At 40.0% G+C, this 16,826-nt stretch overlaps 2 protein-coding genes across 6 annotated transcripts in view; one reads left to right on the top strand and one right to left on the bottom strand.

Moving 5' to 3' along the window:
• Positions 1-1,845, bottom strand: part of ppfibp2b (PPFIA binding protein 2b) — a 112,713-nt gene extending 110,868 nt beyond the window's left edge. The window contains exon 1 of one of the 4 annotated variants that reach the window (XM_036003341.1): positions 1,653-1,845. The gene's annotated coding sequence lies outside the window, so the exon portion shown is untranslated. The remainder of the gene's footprint in view (positions 1-1,652) is intronic. The other 3 variants (XM_036003342.1, XM_036003343.1, XM_031297852.2) reach the window with 3 other exon arrangements.
• A 2,304-nt stretch (positions 1,846-4,149) lies between these two features.
• arntl1a (aryl hydrocarbon receptor nuclear translocator-like 1a) overlaps positions 4,150-16,826 on the top strand; it is a 41,869-nt gene continuing 29,192 nt past the window's right edge. Inside the window, exons 1-3 of one of the 2 annotated variants that reach the window (XM_031297862.2) lie at positions 4,150-4,300; positions 13,856-14,040; positions 16,532-16,595. In XM_031297862.2, the coding sequence (XP_031153722.1) occupies positions 16,550-16,595 (46 nt within the window). In that variant the 5' untranslated portion in view covers positions 4,150-4,300; positions 13,856-14,040; positions 16,532-16,549. Of the gene's footprint in view, positions 4,301-4,364; positions 4,623-13,855; positions 14,041-16,531; positions 16,596-16,826 lie in introns of those variants that run through there. The other variant, XM_031297863.2, reaches the window with a different exon arrangement.

Raw genomic sequence — 16,826 nt, 5'->3', positions numbered from 1 at the left:
CTATTCCTCTGCATTAATTTCACCTATACTGTATCTCTACTTCTTATTATTCTTCTCTCTCTCTTTCTGTCTGTCCTGGCCATCAGGGAATAGTAGATCACCCCCAGTGAACTACAGTAGTGGTGTGATTAGCAGCAGTAGTTAAGATGACAGAGCAATCATCTGAACCTATATGGCTGCAGAGAAAAAGGACACTTGGTATTACAAAAGCGGCTTTGATCACAGGAATAAATGCCAGCCTCTACTGTTCCAGTGTGTGTGTGTGTGTGTGTGTGTGTGTGTGTGTGTGTGTGTGTGTGTGTGTGTGTGTGTGTGTGTGTGTGTGTGTGTGTGCCCAATGCATGCATGCATATGTGCCTCATATACCTCTAAAACCTACTCCAAAGTAGGCTAATAACACTGTCAAAACCTACTGTTTTATAACTGTTACACAAATATATTTGTTACTTACAATTTATTTAGGGCATTTATCCACTGCCACTTCACTTCAGCTCCTGTTTTTATTTCCTCTGTTGTTTCTAAGTGCTAATGCCACTCAAGTGCCAACCAAAGCAGCCTTAATCAATTCACTGTCGTCAGCGGCAATGACGCCTTTCAACGCTCTCCCTTTTAAATGAGATTTGCAATAGAAAAGAGGCACCAGCCAGCTGTATTCAGTGGCAGGAGGCTCCCTCAGCCCTCTCGAGTCGCCTGTCTGTGATGTGTGTGCATGTGCATGCCTATTTGTGTTTATGTACACTATCTCCAGTGTTCGATGCAGCAGATGCTTCAGTAGAGAGGAGCCACACATCAGCCTTGATATTCTTTCATTAACATATCAGCATCCCCTCTTTTTCTGCCTCTCTCCCTCCCTCCCTCCCTCCTTTACTCACGCTGTCAGAAATTGATGATCTGCAATTACACAGCATGTGTCAGTGCAACTAAACATCATTTAATAGCTTCAAGCTGACAGTACATGACTGAGCAAGCGGAGAAGCACCACTGTCACAATAAAAGTACCATGTTTTCTAGCGTCCTTGTACACAAGCCAAATGTGCTGTCATGTGGAAAAAATTGCATATTAAATATTCCACACCTATCTTTTACATGCTATGCATACATGCATGTATAGGCATGTCACATTGATCACGTAAGCAATATTTAAAGTGTGGTGACCATAGGGATTCATAAACTTACTACTGAGTTACTACTCTAGTAGGCTATTACCATTAGTAGCCTACATTGTAGTTCATATAGTAGGCTACAGAGGATGTAAGGTATGCTAATGCCACAGTCGAGATAAAAATATTTAATTATCATTATCATTGTTTTTCCTTATGCACAATAGTTCATGAACCATGAAGTCCCTTTTACTGCGTTAAAAAAAGAAACCCGAATGTTTAAACTATTCAAGATGGCAAGCCGCACAATGCTCATGACAGTCCATTAACTCCAGCTTTATGGACTTGTATATTGTTTGTTACACTCATGCCGGCGAACGTTAAGTTTATAGTAAAGTTATCTCCTGATACAGTATCACTATAATATTCAAATCCCACGAGAAATTAACAATAACCTTACTAACTTTAAATGACACATTTGTATTAACGTTACAGACGCAGACTAGGTTATTTTAGTAATTACAGTAGCTTCATGCAGTTAATATTACTTACGAAATGCGACTTCAGGGGATGCTGAGGCTTTATCGAACAAAATCCTTTAATTTTGTTTGCGGGAGACACTTGAAGATAAAGTGAGCACACAAACATACAGACACACACACACATAAAACACGTTCACACATGCTAGGTGCTCTGAACTGTAGAGTTGTCCCTAGTCTGTAGGCTACTATGCGCTGTAGTGAAGCGCGAGCTTCAACTATCACCTGCCATGTGATAGGCACGATGCCTTCAGGAACGCCTCGTAATATCTACGTTGCTCAAGTGCCTGGCAGTTTTAAACTGGACCTTTTTGTTATAGCCTAATAAAGATTTGGGATATGATGCGCAATAAGTAGCCTATATCGGTGAATGAATACAGGTGCAATGCAAATAGGTCAATTCCGTAACTACTACTTTTATGCAAACCCAAATACTTGCAATAAGTGTCTAGGCTTAATGCTACTGGTCTAACAAACAGCAAAGTTGATACTTTACACATAATGACAATCAATATTCAAATGCCACACTGAAATATACATTACATAGCCTACTTGTGCTATTGCTATTCCAAGCTATTATTATTCGTAATATGATATTGATATTCTGACCATTGCATGTTGGCAACACAGACCTCACAAACATGCCTAACTTATTTACAAATGTGTTGCTACATTAACGGTACCACAATATATAAAAAGTAAAATAAATCCGATAGTACATGTAGGCAGCAAAATAACAGTAGAAGATAATACGAATAATTTGCTGGATAATTTGACATTTAGGGACATTAAACTCCTCCTCCAATACGTTCTTCAGGTTGCCTACCTAACAAACTCACATATTTTAAGGAAATTTAAAAATACCACACAAATGACACAGACAGCTAGGGTAGGCCTGTATCCCCTCAAGAATATATGTTGATACGCGATTATTAACTCTAATGGAACAGACACCACGAGTCTCTACTGAAGATAATAATAATATTTAGTTTTTTTCTAATATATTGAAGAGGTTTAGACAACAATTTGTAAACATATCTGTCACAAACAATAATAGAGCAAACATACAGCCTCAACAGCCAACACCAACCAAACAACATGGGAAATAAAACTGTATGAATTTAACTTTTACTTCATATGATGTTTTAATATGACTCAACCCTGTCATCTAGTGGCATACTGTATGTTTGCAATACACAGCACTTAAATAACAATACCATCTCTTTTGACATGTAGATGCATAGCATTTGTTTCTGGTGTAACGGATTTGTATATGTCTGGCTAGAATGTTTTATGTTTTAAAAAAAAAAAGACAGCAGAGAAAAACCGACTGAAGTATAATTTGCACATTCCATCCAAAATATCATTAAATATATATTGTTGCCATTTTTGTCTTATATGAGTAAGTATACTTTGTATTACATAAGTTTTAGAACTTATAACATCACTACCCTACATTGTATGTAGGTTTTAGCAACTTACACTGTTTCACTTCCACAGTGATACCAGTCAGTGTGTGGAGAGAACAGTTACAGGTCAGATGGAAAGGTAATACAGGTAAACAATACCAAGAAAATACAGCAGATGTATATTAATGTATACAAGTAAATGTAAATGTTTTTAAACCGTATTAATCCACCATACTTTGATTTAACCTGTAAACTACAAATAAGCTGACTGTTAACTCATTCCAAGCCTGACAAATTACAGAAACCTGCGTTTAATGTTGTATAAGCCAATTATACGGTGTAATATGGAGACAAAAGACAACAAAAAACATCAATATAAGCATTTGCAGTTGTGGGATGATGACATGGAAAAAACACACACTCTAAAGGACAACTAGTTCAAATAACAATAATATACATGATACCTAAACCTTGCGCAGTGGAGATAGTGTAACAACATCAATATGTCATTAATAACCAGTCTGTGTTCCAAATCAGATCCAGCCACACAAATGACACAGTAAAACATACAGTTGCAGAAATTGCAGCATTCATAGTTTCAACATAAATTATGTTATGTTATAGCTTTATTGTTAGAAAACATAAAAAAAGCATACAATTAATACAATAAAAGGAAGACTACAGACACACACAAAAACAGCTATACCAGTGTTCCCACGTAGGTGACTGGTATCGCACAGCACAGACAGTTGTATGATGATGGAATATTTAAAAATGAAAAATAATAACATAATATACAATATAAAATAATAACATAAAGATGAAGAGAAATAAACCAATGTGTCAAAATACAGTATGAGGGTACAGGGCAAGCGCGCTTGTACGCCTATCACTCGCTACCACCACATGACTCGTAAATACCATAGACTGTATATAGAAGGCAAATACACACAAGTAAAAAACAAAAAACATAAAAGTAACCTCCGCATTCCGTTCAACAATGGCTGTCATTGGTCAGCTAGCATGCTCATCATAGTTCCCCAGCCTGAACTTTTGTCTGATTGGCTAGAGAGGCACCTACGGCGGTAGCACCAACGCCATTGGTTTAAAAACTAGGTTAGTGGTCCGACAGGCATGACGGTGAAGAGAAACTGGGTCACCGATTGAAAATCGTTTATGTCACAGTTCTGTGGGTTGCTATTACATATTACCAGTGGCTTTCAATGGATAGGCCAATCTCTTTGGACCTACTGTAAGTATAAAATGAAAACAAGCCTACAGGTTATCGAAATTGCATCTCGGTGACGTTGCTGGGTTTTAATCCATGATGGATGTCTCGATGTTTTCACAGCGTTATGGTCATGTCAATGTGGTTTTCTAGAGCAGGAGGAGGGACGTTAGCTCGCTGGCCATGTCTTGACAGTTCCTTAGCTAGTAGCAGTAATGCTAAGATTGGTCAACCAACGGGATTAAATGCTGTTATGGATAACAGGTGGGGAAACCGCTCCAAATATGACAGACTATCTTTAACCGTTGTCAGCAATTATCGGGACTCGAAGGAAGCTCGTGCATAGGTAGATGCTTGTTAAATGTAAACTAAACTTAACCTACATGCGAGCGACTAAGTGAACAATGCTATCCAATGCTATCACGCTAGCAATGTAAACAGGCCTTGGTGGGTATCTGGCACACGGTTTCCTCAGCAGCATCCATCCTGCTGCGATAACATCTATGTCATCATCGCGAATAGAGTACGTGTGATTTCAACCCATACAGAGAACTTAGGTTTTTTTTCGAAACAGCAGGCACATGTTTGTTTATTTTATAATTTTTGACACAGTGTTGGCATTGGCAGTGGAAGTGTGGGGACCGCTTGGTTTCGCTGTCGCCGCAGTGTTTTCAAACGAAGATCATGATATTGGGCTTTAGGATTTGGTTACATTGTGCCATTTGTTGTGTGATCTGCAGCAGGGCATCCTTGGGCAACTTGGGCTCAGGAAGAACCATGATTAGTTGCGTATCGTGGTTATTTAATTTTCTGAGTCATACTAATCAGCATGTATCCTCACATGGGGGTCCGTGTTCTGTTGTGGATTCATTGGGATCCTTGATGTGAAAATCCTGGTGAAAATGTTGATTCAGTCTACAGTAAACAGTGGCTTTTATGTTTATGTTGAGATATTTTAGTTGCCTTTTATGGATTGTTAAAGGTGCAACTTGTGTTTTGCAACCAACTTGTGCATTGTATTCGTTCTCAAAATCTGCATCAACGACAGTGTTATTAGTAGTTCATAATTAACCTTTTCATGACCGTAAATACATCCAGTGTGAACTTCAGACCTGGACTGACAAGTGTTACTGTTGCTCATTGAGAGTAAGCAACCTACACTAGTTCTTATCTGTATTGATTGATGTTGCCATGAAGTTTGTTGTGATGATTTAGCAGGGCCCCGCTTAACCACCCTGTTGATCATGAAGACGAAACGACAAAAGCGTAATTTCTGCAAAGAAACCGAGTGTTCTTGAAAGTTTTATAAAAATGTTAATTGGATTAAAACAAATAAGGGGATATGTGAGGGAAAGGGATGTTGTAGCAGTAGGTGGTATCCTGCTATGGTGTATCTAAGAGTTTCGGTGATGATCTGGCTACAGCCTGATGTTGGACTACCCTAGAGCCTGGGTGATTTTTGTTATCGTAACTAAAAGTATGTGCTTATTCCCTTTCCCTCACCTGACTCCTGAAACGTTTGCCCCTGTACCTCAGCCCTCTCCATTGCCCCCCTCCCCAACCTCTCCTGATTCCCCTTGACCCTCTGGCCTTACCCCTTTAAAATATCCAGTGCAAAGGGCAGAACTCCAAACAGTATTAACGGTGACTTAGGAAGGATGTATTGAAAGGCGCATATTTGAAAAAGCACACAAAAAAATCTCTACGCGAACCACCTACGTACGTACCTACGGCGTAGATTCAACGCAGAACCATAAATCAAGCTTACATTTCCCAACATTATTCACATTTACTGTAATTCTGCATAATGACCGTTTTCCCAAATAAACCATAACATATATATTTAATAGGCCACTGTGCCAATCTAATAATATTATTTATTAACAATATTGCTTGTTTGTGGTGGTGGGTTCCAAAATGCCGTGATCGCTGTTCACTGACCGTGGTTCTGAAGTGTGTGTCGCTAATAGTTACTTGGCTGTGTGCGTGCTGTCATGATGTGTAAGCACATGAAAGAGGCGGGGCAGCAATCTGATGGCTCTGGTGTAGAAGCTGTAATAATATGGTATATTTGTTAAGGTCATAGTAATTGTGCGTTGTACTTACATAGATGGAAGCATTAGTAATTACCTGTAACCTCAGGCGGCTCCAATGACCTTATCCATGTCATTTGCTGCCAACTGTCCTCATAGGGAAAAGATGGTGAATCAGCAACATGTCAAGGCCAATTTAGGCTCCTGCCTTTAATTGACGCAGTGGGTACGTACGTGTAGATATGGACCCTACGCTGTAGCCTGACGTTCACCTCTCAAAAAATGTAACTACACGTTGCAGCGACTGTGGTTGGTCCGCTTGGTTGTGGTGTGGTAGCGTCGCCTTTCCCCCTACTCATTTCCGGGTTCTCCTTCTCCATAAACATGTAATCAAGGAAAGGGTTAACTTTTCCTGCTGCAGCTTTACGACGTGGACAGAAAGCACAGGGGAGACACTTTGTTTCTCCCACTACGCCTCTAGAGTCGCTACTCGCTCCGAAACTAATCCCCTTCACTCTCTCACTCGCTCTACCACACAATCCCCACGCGTACACACATTCTGGCCGTGCTATTCTCTTAAAGAGATACGCTAGAACGACGCAAGACACCAGCGCACAAGTATAAACTAGGGCTGAACGATATACCGTTATTGTATCTATATCTAGATATGAACATTCAAGATATTAATATCGAAAAAGTAACGATATAAACGATAGATTTCCGCGCACGCCCTGCATGTACAGCTCTGGCAGTCACCATAATCACTTTTACGATTGCCCTTGAACGCACCATTACGGCCAGCCAACCACAAAGCTTAATTCATGTGGATCGACAGCTGAAGCCAGCCAATGACAAACATAGAAGGGCAGGAGTGAGGGAGACGGAGACTGACGCACACACACAGGACATTCACAGCGGGGAAATCGAAACGAAAGAAAAGTAACATGAGTGCGGAAGATAATGCGGCCGGTGGCGATGCAGAAACTAATTTTGTGCCAAAACATAAATCATCCTCCATTATTTGGAGGTATTTTGGATTTAGAAAGGATGATGTCAACCAGAGCGAGGTGTTGTGCAAGTCGTGCTTGGCGAAAATTGCGACGAAGCAAGGTAGCACAACAAACATGTTTCACCACCTGAAACAACACCATCATGTGCTGCACGAAGAGTGTATGACAATGAGAGAAACACTGGGGACTTCTCAGTCATCCCAAAAGAGGCCCAAGCAAAGTATGATTGCTGATGCTTTCAGTAGTGTTACACCATATGAGTCGACGTCCACCAGACATAAAGACATTACAGACGCTATAACTTATCACATTGCAAAAGACATGGTACCCGTGTACACAGTCTCAAAAGAGGGCTTTCAAAAAATGGTTCGCATGCTGGACAAGCGTTATAAACTACCATCCCGAACACATTTTAACCAAGTGGCCATTCCAAAACTCTATAATGAATGTAAAATGAAGGTTGAATCCGAGCTCCGCGAAATCGAGTATTTTTCTGAAAAATGCTTGATTTTCACTGAACCTGTAGTCATATCGTATCGTATCGATATCGAGATATCTGGCATGAATATCGAGATATGAAATTTTGTCCATATCGTTCAGCCCTAGTATAAACCTCAGGCCACTTACGTAGGCAACATTGAAAGCTCTGCGTGGAGCCCACGCAGAAGCATAAATCCCGCTTGAATCTTTTTTGTACATTTTAAGTGAAAGGCCAAACAGAAGAAAACAAAGAGTAACAAAATACATATGCAGGTGGGAAAAGTTGATGGAAATCATGAGTACTTACTCATTGGTGATATTTTTATTTGGTATACCTCTTTAAAAACAAGTTGAGTTTTCCTAGTAACCTTACTAAAAAGGATCAGTAGTGCTGGGTGGTATGACCAAACATTTGTATCACGGTATTTTTTAAGATTCTGGCGGTTTCGCTTGCGTGCGTGTGTTTGGAGAACGGAGCAGCAGCCCCGCCAGCTGCAGAGAACCCACAGGATTGAAACATCAGCAGCTTTCAGCGACTTTAGAGTGAAAAATCGTTAGAGCTTTGATGTTAAAATGTATACAGGTTGGCAGGGCGTCTGAAATGTTTTGCACGGTCTTTCACTGTACGTTTTGTTGTTAATTGTGAGATGTTCGAGTCACACACACGTCTCGTCTTCATGTCAGAAACAAGGAAATGAATTTGGCGACGTACGTGTGTTACGTCAACCCGTTCTCACTCCTGCTTGGTCAATGGCTCTCAGCGTCACTAACTGACGCAAAAGTCTGGCACGTGGGACTGCTGTGATTGGTTGAAGTCGCAGGAAACTCAGATTATTGGTCAAATTTGCGGTAAAGTTACGGTGATTGGTCAAAATTGCGAGTCACACTGAATTCACGGAGATTGGTTGCATTTGTGTGAATTGTTGCATCGCGATATTGCAAATTCCTGGAGGGACTGATGAATCAGGTACAAGTTGAAGGAGCTGATGGGATAACATTACACTGGAATTGTACCTCGTCCGATTGAGGTACAATTCCAGTTGGCAATGAATGTTGTGACTGCTTCAGTACTCCTCCTTCCATCTAGCACTGTTGTGTTTGTATTTCATGCCCTTATTAAATGTCCCTTTGATGGATAGTTGTGATGTAGAAGGCCAGACTGTCCCCCTTTTTGCTGTAGGGTCCATCTGTGCAGCAGTGGAGGCATGCTATTTTCACAGGTGGGCTTGCATGTTAGTTTGTATTACCACCTTTTGCCATGATTTCTTTCCTGCAGTGTTTACACATTGTTTACCGCTATTATAAACACAGAAGGTAGAGTGAGCCAAACTAGCATTACTAATTGTGTGTTCACTCTGCCAACATTGATTATGTACACACCACCACCACCACTTTGGGCTGTGTTTGTTATTATTTCTGCCAAAGTTATGAAAAAGTAATAGTTAATTGATCACTCCCTTATTTCCAACATTTTGGAATTTTATCAAACTATTTACACTGATGTCAATAAAATATTGTCCCACCTCTTCAAAACTATTTCCATCACTGGTCAGGGTGGTGTTTGTGATTCGGGAGATTGGGCGGCTAAATGGCTGCCTTGACGTTTCATCAATAGGCTTGCTGGCTGCTTCCTGACTATCTGAGTGGGTGTAAAGTGTAGAACAGGGAAACAAAGCTCAATGGCTTGCTGACTCACTGACAAAGTAGAAGTACGTAAGTGGTGGATGGAAATTGAGGCTGGCTGGTTTTGAGACCATAGAGACTGGCTGACCCAGTTTCCACTCCAGCACCAGTTCCTTTCAGTGTTCAATCATGACATAGTGGTTCCTCCCCCCCTTTAGCCCAGAGCTTTGTCCCAGCCTAGCTCACCAAGCCTGTCGTAACCTAGAACTCTGTATGCTTACTTCAAAAGTGCTTCTTGAGCTTTGCGTTTTGTTGTTACTGTACATTAAACATTTAGATAGCTTTACATTTTTTTCTGAACCTTTATAGAATTCAGTCACAGTTTTCTTTAAGGTTCAGTCGGACATTATTAGGAATGCGAGATTGTGTACTTGTATTTAAGATTTTCTATTTATTTAATTGATCAGGTAGCCTCTTGTTTGTCTGAATAGCAAATTGGTGCATACACCTAATGCCGATGGTTCCTACTGCTACTAGATTGTGTTCTGCAGACACACAATAACACTTCCAGAAACAACCTGACACATTTCACATTTAAATTAGTTAAGGTAAGTATGACTCCTACTTGAGTAACCCAAAATTTACACCAGAAGCGACAATTCAGTGGAGAGTAATGGCTACAGAATTGTCAATCTTTCCAATTTATGGATTGATTGTTTGCCCAACCCCCAAACTGAACAGTGATTGTCTAATCATCACAACCATAACTAGGCACAGCAGCTGTCCAGCTCTTCAATTTTTCAACATGTTGAAGTAGTGTGCATGGGGCTTAAGGCTGTGCACGATATATTGTTTCACCATCGACACTGCGATCTGAACATGCGCAATAGTCGCAGGACGTGTGATGTCACATCAGGCAAATTAACTCAAACACATCATGCTGAACTCGCAATTTCTCATTTTCTATGACTAATCCAGTGTTTCCCATTAAATAGCTCCAGACTGGGTAAGCCCATCACAGTTTCATAATGGACAGGAAATATTTTTCCACTTCTCGACGGGTGGGGGTCTGTGCAGTCTGCCAAGGGGATTCCACTCGACTCACGGGCGCTCGGTGTGGGAGGTTCCCCTCGTCTCCCCAGCTCTGTCTCGCTGGGTGCATTTCCACCACGGCGGTGCGCTAGCCATAGGCTGGGACCGGCTCTAGTTTGGCTTGAAAAAGCTCGGGGTGAAGGTGGCTCGCCGTTGACAGCACGCCCCCAGCCAGACCTCAGCACTTTTTCGGGGCCTTGCTGCACCATCTCTTCCTTTTTAAAAAAAAAAAAAATAGAATTTGAAAATAATCAGCGTTCAAGAGTTTGGAGTGTTTTTTTTGTAATCCTGTTAAAGACAAAAAAAACAAGCTAAATTGTAAGAAATGGATTAAACAGTGTGTTTACCCGCTCTGACATTAGGGCTGTGCAATTAATCGAAATTTAAATCCCGATTATGATTTCGGCTACTATTGATCACAAAAACAGAGTAATCAAGAAAAACGATTATTTTGCACATTACGTTTTGCAGATTAACTCTTATTTTGTCTTGTGTTCTCAATGAAAAAAAAAAAAGTTCAAATGGGAAATTTCACAGTTCTAGGTGTTTTCAATGTTGATTTTAAAAATGTATTTTTAAACATTTGTGTGGCTTTTTCGGCCTGTATTTCTTAGTACAGATGAAGACAGTAAAGGGTGGGGGGGGGGGAGAGAGAATTAATGACATGCACTGCGGTATAGACTAAGCCTTTGTACATGGGGCGCACGCTCAACCAGGGCAGCCCTTACTCTTTCACTGTTTTTTAAGTTCAATAATTGCAACATCTTTCCAAAAGACAATTAGTAATCGTGTTCAATAATCGTGATTTCAATATTGACCAAAATAATCGTGATTATGAATATTTTCCATATTTGAGCAGCCTTATCTGACGTAATCTACAAAAGAACCTAACTTTACTTTGGATGCCAAGGAGCACATCATTAGTTAACAAATAATAACAGTTTGTGGGTTTACAGGTTGTTTTAAAAAGCGCTGTTCACTAGTGGTGTAACGGACCATAGTTGATCTTTGGTCCGTACGGATCAACTTTCACAGTTCGGAATGCATGTGAACCGCGGATTCATTGTAAAGTTTAACCACAATAATAGTGTGAAATACAATTTTACTGTCGCTGTTAGTTAAAATAGACTGATAAATCTCCATGGAGGGTTGCTGTGAAAAGATACAGGCAATGCAATTTTCTGTTCGTGTGAATGGCACATGTTAAAAGCAGTTGTATGTATGAGTATGTATATGTGCATAAGTATTTACATATGCATACATACTCACACATGTGATGCACATGCAAGTGAAGTATATATGTATGCGCAAGTGAATTATATATGTATGCACAAGTGAAGTATATATGTATGCGCAAGTGAAGTATGCATATATGCGCAAGTGAAGTATATATGTATGTGCAAGTGAAGTATATATGCGCAAGTGAAGTATGCATGTATGCACAAGTGAAGTATATGTGTATGTGCAAGTGAAGTATAAATGTATGTGCAAATAAAGTATATCTGTATGCACAACAGGGGTGGGGGAAAAAATCGATACAGCATAGTATCGTGATATTTTCTGTGGCAATACTGAATTCATACACAGGCGCCAAGTATCAATCTATTATTATGTATGTGTTGGTCAGTATGTCCGCTTGACAATCCCATTTTGCAGCAATACAATTGAAGTGAGATGAACAAACAGAGAAATGTGTCTTTTTAGATAAAACAGATGTTGACAAAGTTTCCTTTTGGGGACATAATTTGAAATTGGGAAAAATTTGAAGTTGGAAAAAAATGTATAAATTGCAATATATCGCAGAATATTGCAATATGTTTAAAATCGCGATAAGTAGTAAGTATTGTGATGATATCGTATCGTGATATCGTATCGTGAGGCCTCTGGTGATTCCCAGCCCTAATGCACAAGTAAAGTATATCTTTATGCGAAAGTGAAGTATTTATGTATGTGCAAGTGAAGTATATACTGTATGCAAGTGTTTAGTACCTGTATATTTGTATGTGATAGTGAAGTGTATATGCTGTATGTATGTGCAAGTAAAGTATTAAATTTTGGCCAAGGCGGCTTCTCATACGTCAGCGTATTTTCAAACTTGTGAATGTGGCGGGCGAGGAAGCTGCAGCGATCGACAATAGGTGGCAGTAATGCTCTGCCCGGCTGCAATTTACCATTAAACAACCGAAGAAAAAGAAATTTCCAGTCAGTGCATAACGTCTGTGCGTGATTTTAGCAACACTACCTTACTTTCACAACTATTTACGCACTACACAAGTGAGTGCATAGTGTACACAGTGCACTACATATAAGTGTACTCACGGAAGTATCCGAATTGAGACCCACTGTAACTCTGCCAGGTCTCATCTCGTCACCCTAAAAAACACGACCTTTCTAGTAGAGTTTAGATTCTCGGCCCAAGCCCGAGCCCGACCGTTATTTTCCGCCACATCCTCGGGCCGGGCAGGGCCCGGGCCGGACCCTTGATCAAGCAATTTTTTTTTTTTTTTTTAATCCATTACCTTATTATCCTATTTTGGGTGAGAGGGAGAAAGCTATGCCATAATCAGAAATATTATAAATATATATAGGCTATATAAAAGTAACAAATGTGTAGCCTACAAAAGTTAGGCTGCAGTTACAAAATGCAGCACTTCATGCGCGGAGTCTCCTCCTCTCGCACGCATCACACCGGAAGCTTGAAGATGTAAAGAAAAAAAGAAAAACAGGAGAATTAACTTTGAGCAAGTGTGGAGGAAAGTCGGAGGTATGGAAGCAGTTTAAACAAGTCGTGGGCAGTGACAACAATATGTTGTTCATCATTGTTTCTTTTTTTTTTACGTTTCTTCATTCAGATCCATTTGCGATCCGTTCCATTCTAAACAAACAGCGCAGTGTACAGGCTTCGTCCTTGTTGTATTATTCTAAACAGATTTCTGTAGTTCAAACAACTCTGAATTGTAGTTGAGAACGTCAGTTATTACGGCCCACGTATTAAAAAAATTGCCGGGTTTAAATCGGGCTCGGGCTCATAATTACAGTTAATGTGTCGGGCCAGGCCGGGCTCGGACGCAACGTGCTCGGGCTCGGGCAGGTTCGGTCTTGATTTTTTGGGCCGATCTAAGCTCTACTTTCTAGTAAACAAACACAACGTGCTCAGTTTATAAACTTTTTAAACTATTGCTTATTGCTAATGCAATACAAGTTGGTTTTAGCATAGCTCGCTGTTGGCATTGCTCGCTGTTGCCAGAATGTGTCATAATATTTTTAGTTTTGTTTACATTTTTATATTTGTGAAAGATTAGATTTGCGCTTGACTTACTTTTCTCTTCGTCTCTCTCCAGGGGTAGACGAGTTTTACCAGCTGCTTAAGGCTCAGGATCATATCGGGGCAGACTGACCACATCAAACCGGATGAAACTAGGTTGGGCTGAATCAAACCAGACAGACCAGAGCAGAACGGAGCAGACCAGACTGATCAAGACTATACCCAGCCCGTCCACGAGGCCTGTTACAGTTTCCTATCCAGGTAACTGAAGCACCTCTGTTCCGTGTGCATGCTGCTCCCACTCATATTTCCGAGAGGATGAATTTGAACCAAGCCTACTGATCTTATGTATCAGTCTGACTCATGTGAGAACTGCCAGGAAGTTGAATGCATAAACAGAAAATACTGAGATTTTTGGTACTTATTCATCCTACTGTCTACTCCCACTTTAAGGGCCTAAGGGCCTTTTTATACCTAAAAGGGGCTTTATTGGCATGGGAAACAGGTGTTTAAATAGCAAACGCTACTTTTTTTGCAATTCAAGTGTGAAATGGGCGCCCGGGTAGCTCAGTTGGTAGAGCGGGCACCCATATATAGAGGTTTACTCCTCGACGCAGCGGGCTCGGGTTCGACTCCGACCTGCAGCCCTTTGCTGCATGTCATTCCCCCTCTCTCTCCCCTTTCACATCTTCTGCTGTCCTATCCAAATAAAGGCTGAAAATGCCCAAAAACATAATCTTAAAAAAAAAAAAAAAAAAAAAAAAGCAAGTGTGAAATAAAATCAAATGTGCATACGTTGACTAATGCACATGAGTAACAAGCATGAAGTGTAGTCAGAGCAAATATATAAAGAAAAAAGGAATTTTAATAAATTAATAAATATCTACAAAAAGGGGCCTCTGCAAGTTTCGGAACCACTGGTTGCACCATGGCAAACTTTTGTCACCAATTAGGGGATGTGCTGGAAAAAATTTCAGCTCTGAAGGACGTGATTTTAGATTTCTTTAATGAATGTGAAATGTCTCAAAATTTTGATTTTTTTTTGTAATAAACCATGCCCACTTTAATAAATTATTAGCAAACTTTATCGGCTGAGACACAACCCTATATTGTGCACAGCGAAGTTTCCATTCAGCCAATTACAAGATATCAACTTTTTGCATTTGTGGCTCCCCTTCTCGCAATATGCTTGTAAATGTAGGCTTAGTTAAGACTCTTGAACTCTTGATGTGTCTTGAATTCTAGATTGATGCCTCAAAGCGTTCATGAGATATGGAGAATTCTCTAAAATGACTTATCTTTTATAAAACAATTGTACAATCGACACAAATTTACGTATTAAAATTGCTTTGATAAGATCAGCGAAGTCCGTAGATTATTTTGACACCGTTTTTGGGACGATAGGCCCAGTGGTCTAGTAACATTTTAGATAATTGAGAAAAAGTCGCAGAATTGTTTTTTTTTTGTTTTTTTTTTAGAGCAAAGGACCATTAAAGCAAAGATGCAGAAAAATAGCGAGATTAAACGGATGAAAGAATTCAGACTTTAAGCCATGCAGTTTTCGAGATATTTGCAACAACGGAAACTTTATTTTTCACAGCTCCACCATGTGGCTGATTAGGTTCATATTTGTTGAGCAGCACACAACTTCCAACCATTGGTGGCGTTTTCACGTTTCTACGATGTACCATCTCACGGAATATAGCGATAACGTTTCTTTCTTTAAGATTATTTTTTGGGCTTTTATTGCCTTTTATTTATAAGACAGATTAAGACAGGAAAGTGGGAGAGAGAGGGGGAATGACATGCAGCAAAGGGTTGGATCTGAACCGGTGGTCGCTGCGACAAGGACTGAGCCTCTGAACGCTGAGCGCACGCTCAACTAGGTGAGCTAACCAGGCGCCCCTGTGGGGCTTGAACCCCCAACTATGAGCCCAAGTCTCATAAAGTAGGCTCACAGAGTTTTGAGTAGATGTCATTATCTCCTAAGTAGGGCTGGGCGATACGGAGAAAATCAAATATCATGATATTTTTGACCCAATGCCTCGATATTGATATTGAGGCAATATTGTAGGGTTGACATTTGGTGCTTTCACAAAATATTTTTACAATTAGATTTTTGATATATAATCATCAGTCATGTGGATTTAATGACTACGTGGGTAAAGGCAAATAATAGAACAGCTAGAACAGTCTGGTAAGTTCACAAAATTACATAATTTTACTGTAATGCATGTCATATTACGATATTACAATATCCAAAATCTAAGACGATATCTAGTCTCATATCACGATATCGATATAATATTGATATATTGCCCAGCCCTACTCCTAAAGTTGTTAATCTTCTTAACATTAGGTCAGATTCAGTTGAGAAAATACTAAATAATAATTTAAATACTTTTCTGGGTTGAAATAAGGGAATGGGAACACACATGACACATCACTATGACTTGTGTCTGTCATGTAACTGATATCGTATGACCTAAATCTCCTTGGAAAATATTAACTGTGACATACTGTGCATATACATGCAGTTACTGAGAAAATAGTGGTTTCCTGTTCATTCTGCCTTCACATTTGACCTAGATTCCACGATGTTTGCCGCATGTTTCGAGGCCACTAAAACTGTGTGTCTGTGTTTTCTTTCAGTGTTTTGATTTTAAAGTTTTTGCTCAGTTTCAGAATAACTCCTTTCCTGCTGGGACTGACAGTTAATTGTAAATGTGATGTTGTTGTTGTGTGTTCACAGTTGTGGGCTCCAGAGTGGATGGAAGGAGATGATTTTAACACAGAGGCTGTGATGAACATCTGTGGTGAGTGCGACTTCTTATTATGCCATTAAACTCTCCCTGTTACAACAGCAAATGTGTTTGACCCATCCAAGAAATATGCATGTCTGAAACCCGCTTAACTGCAGATATTTTCCACAGGGGCCGCTTTGATCTTGTCTTTTAACTTTAATGGGGATTTCTTGTCAGCCAGTTCTGCAGTCAATATAGATACCATGGCTAACCCTCATGTTATTAGTAATTAGTTACATATTT

Source organism: Sander lucioperca, chromosome 7 (assembly GCF_008315115.2).
Source record: "Sander lucioperca isolate FBNREF2018 chromosome 7, SLUC_FBN_1.2, whole genome shotgun sequence".
NCBI classification, from domain to species: domain Eukaryota; kingdom Metazoa; phylum Chordata; class Actinopteri; order Perciformes; family Percidae; genus Sander; species Sander lucioperca.
The sequence above is the reverse complement of the archived record's forward strand: the minus strand, read 5'-3'. Positions and strand labels throughout refer to the sequence as shown.